Below are 15,279 nucleotides of genomic sequence, written 5' to 3'. Positions count from 1 at the left end.
GAAAATCTTAGGACAACCTGAGATTGATGTACGCGGTAGTCGTGGGATATGGTTTGGTTGTGGGATGAATTGGAGTTGTCAGGTAGAGCAGTGGGGAAGGGTATAGGTAGATGTGGAAGGTAGTATTGGGCCCGTACTTCTAGAAGCACAGGACCTGTACCTGAACCAGTGTTAGATCTGACAACTTCAAGGAGGACCGGTGTGGGAAGATCCCTTATATGGAAATCCTGATTGTTGTGATTTATGACATTTCAGTTCAACATGATGATGACACGATTTGGAGCAGGGGGATCAGGATCCGGGGCAGGGTCGGGCAACACTGCCGATATGATTGATGAGAGGTTGTGCGAGCTTATTGCAGCTGAGGTTACCAAGGGCATTGTTGACGCTAACCCAGTCATTTTTGGGATGGTCAAGGAGGTTATGTTGGAGATTATGGAGGAAAGATTCAGGGCATTTAGGGTTGAGATCGTTCCGGGAGTTCAAGGCGTGTGGGGCGCTAGAGTTTTTTGGGGCCAGTGACCCCATTGTTAGCTGATGCTGGGTGGCGGATATCGAGAACGCCCAGCGCATGAGTTCTTGCCCGGATGTGTCAAAGGTGGGATTTGCTTCTTGTATGGTGAGAGACAGGGCCCGGGATTGGTGGGGCGAGGTTATGAGTCAGGTCGGAGCAGCCGGTGCGGCTAAAATGACCCGGTCCGAGTTTGTTCGGTGATTTGACTTGGAGTTTGCACCAGCTATTGAGGTGCAACGACTTGTGAGGGAATTTCACGACTTACAGCAGACCACCGAGACTGTGATGGAGATCACCACCATGTTTCAAGAGCGAGGGTTTTGGATTCTGCAATATGCCATCAATGAGGAGATGTGGAGGACGAAATATCATTCCATGCTGAGGGATGATATTCAGGAGTTTGTGAGCTTTACAAGGTGCAAAACCCTGAATGAGATGGTAGAGAAGGCTCGGGAATGGGAGATGGAGTTGGACTTCCACACTAAGCGGAAGCCGGAGTAGACGCATGTAGCCGGGGGAGGGGGGGGGCAGGCTAAGAAGCCTAAGACCTCAGACGCTTCCAGCACGGTCAAGGCCGGTGTGCCAAGTGTAGTAGGGTGCACGGTGGAGCTTGTCGTATCTCAGGCATGGGATGCTATGCATGTGGCCAGTAGGGTCACTTGAGTAGGGACTGCCCTACAAAGGGCTTGATTTGTTTTCACTGCAACCAGACCGGCCATAAGCGGGTCAACTGTCCGAGGTTGCAAGGAGGAGGAGGGGCGGTGGCGGCGCCCGCACCCGCCACGATGAGGATTACCAATGGACGCCCTGCCAAGGCAGACACTCCAACGGTGAAGAGCCGCGCATTTCAGTTGACCACTGAGGAGGCTCAGGTAAAGCCAGACATTATGGCTCGTACGTTTCTATTATTCCCTACTCTTTATTATTCATATGACTTGTGTGAACATTATGCTTGTATGAGGACCTTTACGGTCAATGGTATGTCGGTACACGTTTTGTTATGATTCGAGTGCTATCTGATCGTTCGTGTCTCTTGTACTTAGCAAGAAGTTTTAGAATGCTCCGGGAACCTTGGTTTCCCGCTCGAGGTAGAGATTGTAGATGACCACACGGTGAGTGCCGCGAGAGTGATATTAGTTGGAGCAGCTAGAGTCATTGGCATTGTTGGGATTCAAGAAGTGCTAGCTTTTTTTCAGGAGTCATGTTGTTCGGAAGAGGGTTTAGAGAGTCCTTCATTTCTTGTGTATCGAGCAGACCTAGATGAATCTAAGTGGGGGAGAATCTTTCAGATATCCAGGATGGAAGCGAGTGTGAGACGAGGATGTGTTTCACATCCCCATTGAGGGAGGGAAGGCGGCCTTAGGTGCCGACTAAGCACAAGATAACAAGGGATGGGAGTTTGGGAAACTCGCCAATGTTTAGATCGTGTCTTCTTAACTCTATATAGCAGAATCTAAAGGAGGGAACCAGGTAGAGTTCTAGTCAGTGTTTGATTTTAGCTGGGAGGATAGACTGCGTGGGCGCTCAATGCCGAGATGCGTTCAGATTGATAGATGGGGGATAAGGCTATGGTCATGGATCATGTTTGTGCAGGGAGTGTTATAAGTCTACGGGTGTAGCTGTAGCTTTCGCAGACTCGTTCAGATGGCTTAGACCAGTTCGTAATGTCATGGGGAATCTACATCTTGGGCGGAATCAGGACTGGAGATGATTATTCTATCGGGTACCGGTAGGCGAGCCGGGTGGTTATGAGAATTTAGAATGGAATTGGTAGAGGTTGTTTAGGCAAGGGTTGAGAACTTGAGTTGCAGGATCTTGTGGATAAACGATACATGACGCAGAGGAGCTATGGCCGGGTGGTCCTGATATTTGATCTCTTGAGAACCTAATGGTGGGACCGAGTGCAAGATTGGTAATCTCGGGGATCGGCTAAGGGTGTCTATTTACCGGTCAAGTAAGAGTAATCGAATGCTATGATGCATAATAGATCTCGAGGTAGTGGTGGAGTATCGACCCGTTTCAGAGAGGACTCCGAATCGGGGTTCACGCAGAATTAGTTCAGGATTTTGATTCTGTGACGTGGGATACGGGAGCATAAGGATGCCATGTGCGTTAAAGGCAGTATACCAGGGTAATGAATGGGTTGCGTTTGATAGTAGCTCAAGCTATTGCGATGTACCTCGAATGGTCCTATCAGTGATGGGACCACAATGTGTTGAAACCAGGAAAAGGCGGGTCAAAGGAGGTCGGGTATGATGTACGACTATAGTTGTTCTGGTAGCATTCATCTTTGCGTCAGGAATAGGGGACACGAGTTGTCATCCTGTCATGATTAGATGGATCAAGGATTGAAGGAGTCGAGAGAAGAGGTATCCAGGGCAATTGTTGTCAGACGAGGTGTCCTTCGAAGGTCATGTTGGATTGCTGAGCGTGTGTATCTGGCTCAACATTCGGGAAGGTGTCCGATGTTTCAGGTAGTTGGCAGGCGAGTCTGGACCAGGAAGGTCTTGACCGTTCTTCAGGAAAGCAACCACATGGCAGCAAGAGGAATAGGAGCGACTTCAGTGATTTGGAGTCTGTGTATGGAATTGCGGGTTATTCGGTAGTCGCAGTTGGTCATTGACTTCTGTTCTTTAAGAAGCCTCAAGGTACTATGAGTGGGGAGAATTCTATCTAGGCAGGTCCCTTGTGGACTCAGTTCAAGGATGATTCGATGTGGGCAGTCTGTGAGGGAGACAGACCATCTCGAGGCTTTAGGTTTCAGATGGAGCAGATATGATCAGGTTGCAAGGAAATTGTTCATCTTCAGATTTTAAAACCCTGCAAGGGTTGGTTTTGATTGTTTTGGGCAGACTGGGGTATTTTCCGGATTATGGCCATGGTGCTTAAGTAGTCTGGTGTGTCGGGGATGGTAATACATGACTTCGAGGACGAAGTCTAGTTTAAGTGGGGGAGAGTTGTAACACCCTGTTTGAAAGTACTCGGTTGGGTCTTAAAAGCCAAAAGGTAGGGGTGATTTGGTCTTCTAAAGGTCTCGGGTTTTATCCGGAAGGTTTTAGGCTCGTAGGTGTCAATGAGAGTGTAGGGCTTCCCGCCACCTTTTCGTGGATATAAAGCTCATCAGAAACGGACATAGAATGAAGGAGTTATGACACTTCGAAGTTATTGTCAATTTTAGCCCCTAATGGAAATTCGTAACAAAAGGATCCCATGCATGCAAGGTGGCCAACACAATAGTACACCCAACGTAGATGGATCAAATGATCGTAGGTGATTGGTGACATACGCCCAACATACACCCAGAGTTACTAAACCCTAATTTTTAGAGTGTGACACTATATAAAGAATATTACACCCTCTAGGGTCAACCTCCTTCTCATCCTTGAACCCCTCCTCGAAACGCTAACCCTAATTGTGAGAGTGTGAGCTTGAATGGCCATCTTGGAGTGCATTTTCGTGTTCTTGAAGAAGAGAGATCATTTTGGAGCCTCATTAAACAGGGAAGAGCCTTTGGATCTAGGCTCTCCAGCTCATTTGCTAGTCTAAGAATGTATAAAGTTTCTACCTTGTTATCTTATAGCTTGAGATCCAGGTGAGGGCTTGTTTGGTGTTTCTTATGAGCTTATGGGCTATCTCTTGGGAGTTGAGCAACTCTAGAGCTTAGGAAGAGTATATCTGAGGTCCTTTGGTCCATATACTTCATAAAAATGCAATCTTGATGAAGTATTCTAACCTCATGCTTGAATCAAGACTCTTGGACAGGTCTTAATGGGTTGTTGGGAGCATATGAAGCATGCAAAGGCATAAAGTTTCCAACTTTATGCCTTAAGACGTCTTAATGGACTTAGATCTGAAGTTTGATATTGGAATCCCGAGTATTAAGAACTTAATGAAAAAGTAGCTTAACAGAGGAAGTACGTTGGGCGTACATGCAGGTGTGCGCAACATACACCACCTTCAGTCAGTACACTTAGCGTACACAGGAGTACACCCCACGTACTCATCAGTTTGGGCCCGTAGTGTTTTGGGCCTCGGGTTGGGCCAACTAGTGAAGTTTAGGTCTTTGGGCCTTAGTGGGCCATCAGGAGCCAAATGTTTTGGGCCAAGAAAATGTTTTGACTTAGGGCAAGGCCCATTAGAGGGATTGGGCCCAATTGAGCAAATTGGGCCATTGATAGACCGCTAGTGGGCTTGGAAAACCTACTTAGTGTGGGTTTTGTTTTGAGGTTCGGGCCTTAGTTTTGATCATACTGGGCCAAGGGTAGAATAGTCATTTTACCCCCATGCATGGATTAAGGATCATGGTATGGGACCCCATTTGCTAATTGGGTATGTTGATCGGTATTAATGGTTCAGTAAGTGGACAAGACAGCAGCTAAGGATTTCTTCAGGGAGCTTCTGCATTTGAGGTGAGTTTTCTCACCATACTAATGGGTCTAAGGCACCAAGGCCGGCCCATTTTATGATAGTTGGTGTACTTACTGTGTAGAGGTGTGTGGCACTGTTATGCTTTGATATTAGGTAGAGATAGCTTTTACAGCTAGTGGTAGAGATAGCCTTCAGGGCTAGCGGTAGAGATAACATTCATGGCTAATGGTAGAGATAGCCTTTATGGCTAAGGGTAGAGATAACCTTTATAGCTAATGGCAGAGATAGCTTTATAGCTAATTGATATGTGTCATGTGGTAGAGGTAGCTTTATAGCTAATTGATATGTGTCATGTGGTAGAGGTAGCTTTATAGGTAACTGATATGCAATATGTGGTAGAGGTAGCTTTATAGCTAAGTGATATGTGTTATATAGTAGAGGTAGCTTTTATAGCTAGCATGTTAAGTGGCTTGTGTGTGGGGTATGCTCTGGGGAACTCACTAAGCTTCGTGCTTACATGTTTGTTTATGGTTTCAGGTACTTCAAATCCCAAAGGCTAGGGCGTGGCGTGATGGCGCGGCGAGCACTCTCTCACAGGTATTTTATTGGACACTCTGATATTTGGAATAAAAATTGTATTTGACTTATGTTTTGAAAACAAGTATAACTAGGTTTCTTAATGTATGCAAATATGTTTGACTACTTTAAAAATGAAAATTTTACTTTGAAAATTGAGTTGTTACAAGTTGGTATTAGAGCCTTGGTTTGAGGGATTCGGGCACACTTTCGAGTGTGTCAGGACTCAAACTAAACGAATGGTAAAATTGTTTTCAAAAGTAACATAAAAGGTTTTTTCAATAGGAAATGAAAAGAAGAGAGTGCAACACGCGCGATCAGTCGAGCTAAGTAAGTAGTTCCCCAATGTGCTAGTTATGTTATATTGATATTCGAGCTTTGATGATCATATGGAACTTGCTATGTGTATGCTTTTAAAATTATATACGGTCACGAACTTATAGCCTTAAAATGATTGATTTGGCCTTATTTCCCGTTCCTTGTCTGGTTGTGGTCCTAGGGTAGAATCTTTTATTCGAAAGTCTATTTGATCCTTTTCTGTGTATAATTTGCATGCATAAATGCAACCTGTTATGATTAGTCTAATTGATATGAGTAGAGAACATCTTAGGACAACCTGGGATTGATGTACGCGGTAGTCGTGGGATATGGTTTGGTTGTGGGACGAATTGGAGTTATCAGGTAGAGCAGTGGGGAAGGGTACAGGTAGGTGTGGAAGGTAGTATTGGTCCCGTACTTCTGGAAGCACAGGACCTGTATCTGAACCAGTGTTAGATCTGACAACTTCAAGGAGGACCGGTGTGGGAAGATACCTTATATGGAAATCCTGATCGCTGTGATTTATGACATTTCAGTTCAACATGATGATGACACGATTTGGAGCAGGGCGATCAGGATCGGGATCTGGATCCGGGGCAGGGTCGGGCAACACTACCAATATGATTTATGAGAGGTTGCGCGAGCTTATTGCAGCTGAGGTTACCAAGGGCATCCTTGACGCTAACCCAGTCATTTTTGGGACGGTCAAGGAGGGCATGCTGGAGATTATGGTGGAAACATTCAGGGCATTTAGGGTTGAGATTGTCGCGGTTCTGGTTGGGGCCCGAACTCCCTCGTTCCGGGAGTTCAAGGCGTGTGGGGCGCTAGAGTTTTTTGGGGCCAGTGACCCCATTGTTAGCCGATGCTGGGTGGCGGATATCGAGAACGCCCAGTGCACGAGTTCTTGCCAGGATGCGTCAAAGGTGGGATTTGCTTCTTGTATGGTGAGAGACAAGGCCCGGAATTGGTGGGGCGAGGTTAGGATTCAGGTGGGAGCAGCCGGTGTGGCTAAAATGACCCGGGCCGAGTTTGTTTGGTGATTTGACTTGGAGTTTGCACCAGCTATTGAGGTGCAACGACTGGTGAGGGAGTTTCACGACTTACAGTAGACCACCGAGACTGTGGTGGAGATCACCACCATGTATGGAAACAAGTATAACTAGGTTTCTTAATGTATGGAAATATGTTGGACTACTTTAAAAATGAAAATTTTACTTTGAAAACTGGGTCGTTCCACACAGTTTGCTAATAACAGTGAAAGCTGGTTGCACTCATCTTGATTAGGCACCAAAAATCGGTGGTTGTGATGTGGTGTTTGACGGATGTTGTGAGGAAATGACACGTCGACAACAGTAGCAATGAGAAAGGAGGAGGACGTCGACAGTGGTTTTGTAGGGTTTAAAAAACTAATTGCAGTTTTATAGGGATTTGATTTGATTTCAATTTTGGAGTTTATTTAAGATACATACAATATTACTAATTTACCCTTATTGATATATTTAAAAATTTAATTTGTATGTTAAATTCTGATTGGTCCATATATACATACAATATTTGTTGAAAACATTTGAATTTAATTTGTATGTTAAATTCTGATTGGTCCATATATATATATATATATATATATATATATATATATATATATATATATATATATATATATATATATATATTTGTAGATTGTTATAATTTATATATTGTAAAATCAACAATGAGCTTTCAAATGTATATCCAACTCTTTTAGATGAACATCTGTTAGTTACAAGTTTGTTTTGAACAACACAAAACTATATATAAACATTTTTCTACATGGTAGAAGGAAAAGAAAGCAGTTATACAGGAGTTTTTAACCAATCGTTCTAAACAATTACTTTGGAACGTCTAATCTTAAGCCAAGAAGAATAGACAAGAACTGCATTATTAAACAGAGTGTCTTATCGCATTATGCAAGAATTGAACACAATATTATTCCTAAATCTCCATAAAAATCACCGGTTTTTAAAAATACCACTTCCACTATCTCTTTATCCTCCTGCGATGTTCGTGTGTTATCCTAAATCTATTAGTTACACGTTGTAAGTTCGAACCAGTGTATTATTTTTGCTTGTTTTTTCATATTTAACCTCATTTTGTTTATAGATAAAGTTATTTCACTGCAAACCTAATTATTTGTTTTAAACGAAAGTCTAAACGATATTATGTGTTTTTTACTAAAAATATTATACATTAGAAACATATTCGATTATTAAAGTGAAGTCTTAGTCAAGTGTAGTTACATAATGGTAGTGGTAAACATCGGTTCCGTCATCTATATATCTATATGATGAATAGTAAATTGGTTACAAAACGAAGATAACTGCGATGTTACTAAAAAAACTATACATACTCACGTTATTATATTTGACACGTAAATATAATATTTGAGTGAATAACTTTATTTAATATTAATATAACTCCACGATTGTTTTAATAATATAGTTTATTTAAATTATAATAATTTTTTATTTGCATGTCTATAACAAATAAAGTAAGTGAATAAAACTAATTTGTAAATATGGGAATGTTTGAATATATTTTAATTATACGTATGAAAAAGGCTACGTGTTTTTTAATTTAATTTAATAAAATGGATGCATTATATATATATATATATATATATATATATATATATATATATATATATATATATATATATATATATATATATATATATATACTAGGTGAAAACCCGTGGAACCCACGGGTGTTAATATTAAATAGAATTAAAAAAAATTAATTAATTATGTAATAAAATAATATATCATTAATTTAGAAAATTTATAATAAATTGTAATATCATTTAAAAGATAACCTTTAAAAAGAAAATACCTTTGTAAGCAGAAATTTTAACAGTTATAATGGATGAAGATTGATGGTTTGATGTAGTATGCAAATTAATGTTACTTGTATTAAATAGAAACTATTTAATTTTGTATTATTTTTAGACTTAAATGAATGCATTATATGTGTGCAAGGTAAATGTATAACACTAATTAGTTTATAAACTAAGCGGCATAAAAGATAAAAATAATAAATTCATAATCTTTGTATTTTGAAGACATGTGTTGTACTATAATTTTAAACTACAATTGTTATTTCCGAATGTTTTCAAGAATATATCAATTGTATTTATATTTTAAGGATACATGATAATTTCGATGATAATAAAATTAATAAGTTTATGTATTATATATTAAAAAATAAATAATTTAATGTGGTAAAATTTTCGAAAAAAAAAGCATTAGACAAAATAACCTATACTCATATTAATGCATTCCAATTTTGTTCTACAAATGAATTGTATCGTACATTGAGAATATATATTTATATTATAATTTACTATTATGTTTTATTTTACTTTGGTTTCTAAATTGAAATTATACAATTTCCGCATTGAGAATATATATTTATATTATAATTTACTATTATGTTTTATTTTACTTTGGTTTCTAAATTGAAATTATACAATTTCCGTACGGGTAATCTTAACCCACGGATCAAATTATACAATTGCAACTTGGCATGGAAGTAAAGATGAATAAAGTGTCGTATAAAAAAAATCATTCAAGGATTAAACAATTTTGTTTTATTTATTATTATTTAAAAAATATATCTACTTTTTTAAATATGTTTGTCAAAGATTAACATAATAGTAATAACATTTTTGGTTATGAAACTTTGTATTAAAATATACATATAAAATAAAATTTTGTTTATACATATATTTTTTTATCAAAAAAGTAAATTATTAAGTATCTGACATTTTTAAAAAACGTAACGTTAAAAAAGTTATATTTTTTTTATATTGTATAACTATGACAAAAGAAATAAATAATAAATCTAATACTTAGTAAAAAATAAATAATAAATCTAATACTTAGTAATCTATCACTTTGTATTAGATATTAGAAGTATGCATGATACTATCTACTTTTCTTCATTTCTAAAGATGTCCTAAAATGAAAGAGGAAAGAATGGAACGACTCAAACCCTAACCCTAAACCTAAGAGCCGACTTCAGCAGAAACAGAAAAATCGAAGAATCAAGAATTGCATCAGAGAGTTAAAGAATAAGTGGAGGTTTTTCATGTTGGCTTTAGCGATTCAGTGGAGAAATCGTTATCGATAGAATTGAAAAGTAGTGCGATATATATGGGAAATATATCGACGAAAGTCAGAGTGATTAATCAGAAGAGATGTTAGTAGGTGTTTGAATACGAAGCAATTGGAGCGCTTACTACCTCTCGGATGAAGTCAAGTAACAGATAATTAGATTTTGAGGTAATTTCTGATATATGATTGAATCTATTTAAAAATGTGAATTATTTATTTTTTTATTTTTGAAAATTATTTCGACGTCCAGTTGAAGAATCATTTTAATTTATTGGGATTTAGTTACCTATTGTACAGTGATGATAATTTGATAACGAATTTTTGTTCTATTAATTAAAATTTCGTTTTTTTTTTTAAATAAACACCAAGAATTTCTGTAAAGGGTATTTAAAAGGGTATTTCACCTCATAACTTGGCTTTGATTAAAATATAATGTTGATGGGTATTGAAACCGTTTGGTTAAATTATATAATATCAGGGACCATTAAAACAGGAAAACAAATTTAAATTTGGATTTATATTTGTGTGTAAATTTAATCCATCTTTTTTAAAATATGACATTTTGTGTTATTTTAATATATACAGAGGGTGGTGGTGATGCTGATTAGTTATTTTGGCGACCAGAAGATCGACATGTGGACCATACATGTTGCTTATTGATATCATGAACTTTGTGTAACAAAATAATCAAAAAACGAAAACAGTGTAACAGAATAAGCAGAAAAATAAAAACAGTTTTTGTATACAGAAAAGTTATGTATTTTATTGATATTATTGGTACTTTAAACAATATAAAGAAAGAACCTGTAAACAAAGAAGAATAAAATAAAAAAAGCACATACACATGCACATAAAGTTAAATAAGTATGAGATAAACAATATATGTTTCAATTTTAATTGTGTTACATTATTTAGCTCATATTCGGTTGTACTTTAGAAAGTCTCCGAAAAAAGCATTTTCATCCAAATACAAAACTTTTTTCAAATCCTTTAATATGTTTAATAAAACTTCTTACCTTTGATGAGATAAAGAAATAACTTGTAAACAAAGAAGAATAGAGTAAAAAAACAAATACACAACACATAAATTTTTGAAACACATATATGAACTAATAAGTATCAGATACACGAAAAGTAGGATGTTACTATATTAAGATGATGATTTTGATATTTTTAATGATTGTTTATTGAAAGCTTTTTAACTTACAGGTATTAAAGGGATTACTAATAGAACTTTTTTTTTTCTCTGCTCCTGCAATGGGTCTGTGAAAGAATGGAAGTGTGAAGATGATATGGAGAAAGGTAAGAATATTTATCCAAGAAAACCGATCAAAGATATATAAACTTCTTAATATTACGTTAAATAAGGCTGTGAATTTTAAAATGGGATATGCTCACCTTATTTAAAGGGATTTTTTTAGTATAAAACATTTTGAATATTAAAATAGGATATGTTTACCTTATTTAAAGGGATTTTTTTGTTTCAGTCAAACGATATAATAGGAAATTTTGAAATTAATGCAGGAAGATTGAAGAGATGAGATAGAACGGAAGTGAAGGGCATTTTTGGTGTTTCACTTGAATGAAAAAAAGGGGGAAAATTCGATTTGGGGATCCTTAGAGAATGCCACGTGGCATCTAAGGTACTTATTTATTAGATTAGGGGATATATATATATATATATATATATATATATATATATATATATATATATATGTTAGCTATATATGTATCGGATAATATGCATAAGATTGTATATTATACTAGTTTATAACCCGTAAGAACCACGGTTACAAAATTAATTAAAATTTCATTGTAAAAATTCAAAATTGTTAATCAATTATCTTCTCTAATAAATAAAGGTTTTTTTTGCCACTTGTCATACTCACATTCATTTTGCCACATGTCATTTTGTGGTTATTTTGAATTAATTTTTATTCCACATGTAATTTTGTGGTTTTCTTATTTTATTAATTCCATATGGTATTTAAATTTAATAATAAATGCATATCAATTCTATTAATAGACTTTCCTTATAATTTTATATTTCTTATAAATTCAAAATTTTCAAATGTTTATATATATTTAATTGTTTTAAATACACCCATGTAATACATGGGTCTCACACCTAGTTTTAAATAAATTATTAATTAAGAGATATCTACTATAATAAATGAAGGTTTTTTTGCCACATGTCATTCTCTCATTCAATTTGCCACATGTCATTTTGTCATAATTTAGAGATATATTTATTTTCCACTTGTCATTTATTTCATTTTCCATTTCTAATATATTATTAATTAGTTTCCATAAATTAAACTTACCATAATGAAATTAATTTCAAATTTTAAATTTTAAATTTCAATTTCAATTTCAAATAAATTTACAATTTAAACCTTTGTGTTTAACATTTTGTTATAATTAACCTGTTTAATATACGGGCTGATAACTAAACAATAATTTTAATTTATTTATTTTTTACATGTTTTTTTTTCATAATTTTTATTTATTTCAAATTTTGAATTCAAATAAACTTCTTATTTAATCGTTTCTATTTAACATTTTGCTTTAATCAACCCGTATAATATACGGGTTTCACAACTAGTATTTATTAGTTATGTAAAAGAGAAATTAAATTGTTTCCTAATTTTTATGCCTACAAATATTCCTACCCAATAAAATTATGACAAGTGTCACCATTCCATATTTTTTTAACTAACTCATTAAGGTTATATTAGGAATATATTAATTACAATTAAATTGAATGGTGATTTGTCATAATTTTAGTGGGTAGGAATAATTGTAGGTATAAAAGGTAGGAGACAATTTAATTTCTCTATGTAAATTATATTCGTTAATTCAAATAAATATGTGAAATTAATTTTTAATTTATATCGGATAACTTTTATTTGTGAATTAATGTAAACAATAATATAAAATTTAAAATGGAAAATAGAAAATAAATAGATTGACAAGTAACAACATATTAATTAGGATGTCTAATAAATTTGAAATGAAGGATTAATTGATTGACAAGTGACATCATATTAATTAGGATATCTAATATGGTGACACATGGCAAAACAACTACTCTTTTATTAATATAGGGATATTACTACCTTTTAAAATTCAAAAAATATTGAATATGCTTTATATATATATATTTCAGATTGATTGTTGTAATTTATATATTGTAAAATCAACTATTAACTTTCAAATTAACTTTCAAATGTATATTCAACTTCCGTTTTGTTGTGCGACTATGCACTTAGCTAGAAACTATTGGTTGAAATGAACTATCAAACACAAAACAGTTTTCAAAAGGCTGCAATGAACTAACTCATCAAGCCTGAATAAAATTTATCGAAACAATAAAACTATTTGCTTATACAAACTATTCGTGATCAGCTGTTTTGCGCAGGTAAACTAATATATATATATATATATATATATATATATATATATATATATATATATATATATATATATATATATATATATATATATATATATTAAGTTGTATAACGACGAAACCATTGACTTAACGCAAGACCGGAAAATGGTCCATCATGCTGAGATAGCAAAAACTTTTGTAACAAATTGCTACAAAAAATAATGAAAGCTGGGTTTCGATTTACAAAGAACTGATGTAATTTTAGATAGGAAATCACGCTCATTTTTGCGACGACATATATGAACAAAGTCAATATTTCCTTTAAATATATATACAAGTGCAACACATAAACACCAATTTATTAATTTATGTCTCTTTATTAATTTATGACCCATGTTACAAAGAAATTTTAACGTATTATCGCAATCCAATATAAGTTACAAATTAAGCATATTAAATGTTATCAAAATTCTCACAATTATAAATATATCTAAATTCCCCTCTATATTCATGCATGGATCATTAGTCTTACATTAAACAGGAACTAGAGGTTGTATCGTGGATTACTGCGGCAGCGCCACCACCACCACCGGTGGTTCCAAGAGCATTGGTGCATGAAACTTGAGCAGGTCGGTTATCATAACTCAAGTTCACATCCTCCATTTTTATCCCACTGCATGGATGCTCCTTGCTGCAATCCAGTTTCACCCCAACATCTGTCGCTGATGTGCCACGAATATCTTCGTATATAACATCCGAAATGGCGACGCCGGACAACTGATGAGGACAATTGTGCTCACCTGGACAATAGTTCTGATCGATTATCACCGGATTTTGAACCTGCACCATCGTTAAATCTTGAAACACAACCCCCTTTACGAACCCATTACTTTCCCTAGCCCATGTCTTGATCCTAACCCCATTCTGCGTTGACTTAAATGTCGCCGTCTTCAACGTCACGTTCTGGACTCCGGCCTCCTGTGCACTCCACCCTAAACTGCCGATGCTGACACCATGGCCAGGGCCACAGGTGATGCTTTGTATCCAGAGGTTAGATGAACCTGGTCCGATGGATACACAATCGTCTCCGGTGGCAATTCGGGAGCTGAGAACAGTGACTCCGGTGGAGAATTCAATGTGTATGCCGTCGGTGTTGGGACTGTTTCCCGGAGCAGATATCGTGATTCCTTGAAGTTTAACGTTTTGGCATCCGTTCATCACGATGTGGAACTTTTGGCTGTTTATGGAGCTCAATCCATTGATTATGATGTCTCTTGAATTATAGAACCCTAACGTCTGCAACATCCACACATATATTAATGATTATTTACTTATTTAGTAGCAGAAAGTTGAATTTAAATTAATAAACTCGGAAATGCATGAAACTTACGTTTGCTCCGGTGGGACAAGAACTGGAAGAGGCTTTGCAAGCCCAGAGATTGGTTCCCCGACCATCTAAAGTTCCACCGGAGATCGAAACTCCGGTGGCCTTTTCAAACTTAATCCAGACATCACTAGAGGATTTCCCGTAGTCTGTCGGAGCAAGAAGGGTGCCATCAATACGGAAGTTGATTGCTTTGTTACTACAGCGTTCGCCTTGGAAATAAGCAGATCGGATGAAAAACCTGCCGGAGGGGACGTAGATAGTGACTGGTTTAGATGACGAACATGCAGAAGCCCATGCAGATTGAAATGGTAGGGTTGAGTCTGTTTTTCCGTCGGCTATGGCTCCCAAATTGACGATGTTTATGAGTCCTGGAACTGTTGTTGCTGCGGTTGTTGAACTGATGATAGAAGCAGCAGCTACAATAATGGCGGAAGTGATGATGATGTTGTAATCAACCCTCATCGCCATTATCATAAAATTCTCGGTAAGAATGGAAATGGAGCATGGATCGGAAATGTAATTCGAGTAGAATTTATAGGAGAATTTTGAATAAAATAAGGTAGTTGGAATA

The 15,279-nt window shown here is 36.1% G+C and overlaps 1 protein-coding gene and 1 long non-coding RNA gene across 2 annotated transcripts; one reads left to right on the top strand and one right to left on the bottom strand.

Moving 5' to 3' along the window:
- Positions 1-9,767: 9,767 nt before the first annotated feature.
- On the top strand, positions 9,768-11,588 carry LOC145070235 (uncharacterized). The gene is made up of 3 exons (XR_013689869.1): positions 9,768-10,095; positions 10,513-11,229; positions 11,452-11,588. It is a non-coding gene; the product is annotated as an uncharacterized LOC145070235 (long non-coding RNA).
- Positions 11,589-13,696: 2,108 nt separating this feature from the next.
- LOC145070224 (polygalacturonase-like) lies at positions 13,697-15,186 on the bottom strand. The gene is made up of 2 exons (XM_079017166.1): positions 14,712-15,186; positions 13,697-14,617 (listed from the first exon to the last, which is right to left on the bottom strand). Exons 1-2 carry the CDS (start codon positions 15,180-15,182, stop codon positions 13,850-13,852), a joined length of 1,239 nt encoding a protein of 412 aa, XP_078873292.1. The 5' UTR covers positions 15,183-15,186; the 3' UTR covers positions 13,697-13,849.
- Between the last annotated feature and the right edge of the window lie 93 nt (positions 15,187-15,279).

The sequence above is a fragment of the Lactuca serriola genome, chromosome 1 (assembly GCF_051521515.1).
Source record: "Lactuca serriola cultivar US96UC23 chromosome 1, Lser_US96UC23_V15, whole genome shotgun sequence".
NCBI classification, from domain to species: domain Eukaryota; kingdom Viridiplantae; phylum Streptophyta; class Magnoliopsida; order Asterales; family Asteraceae; genus Lactuca; species Lactuca serriola.
This window is presented reverse-complemented; position numbering and strand designations above follow the sequence as displayed.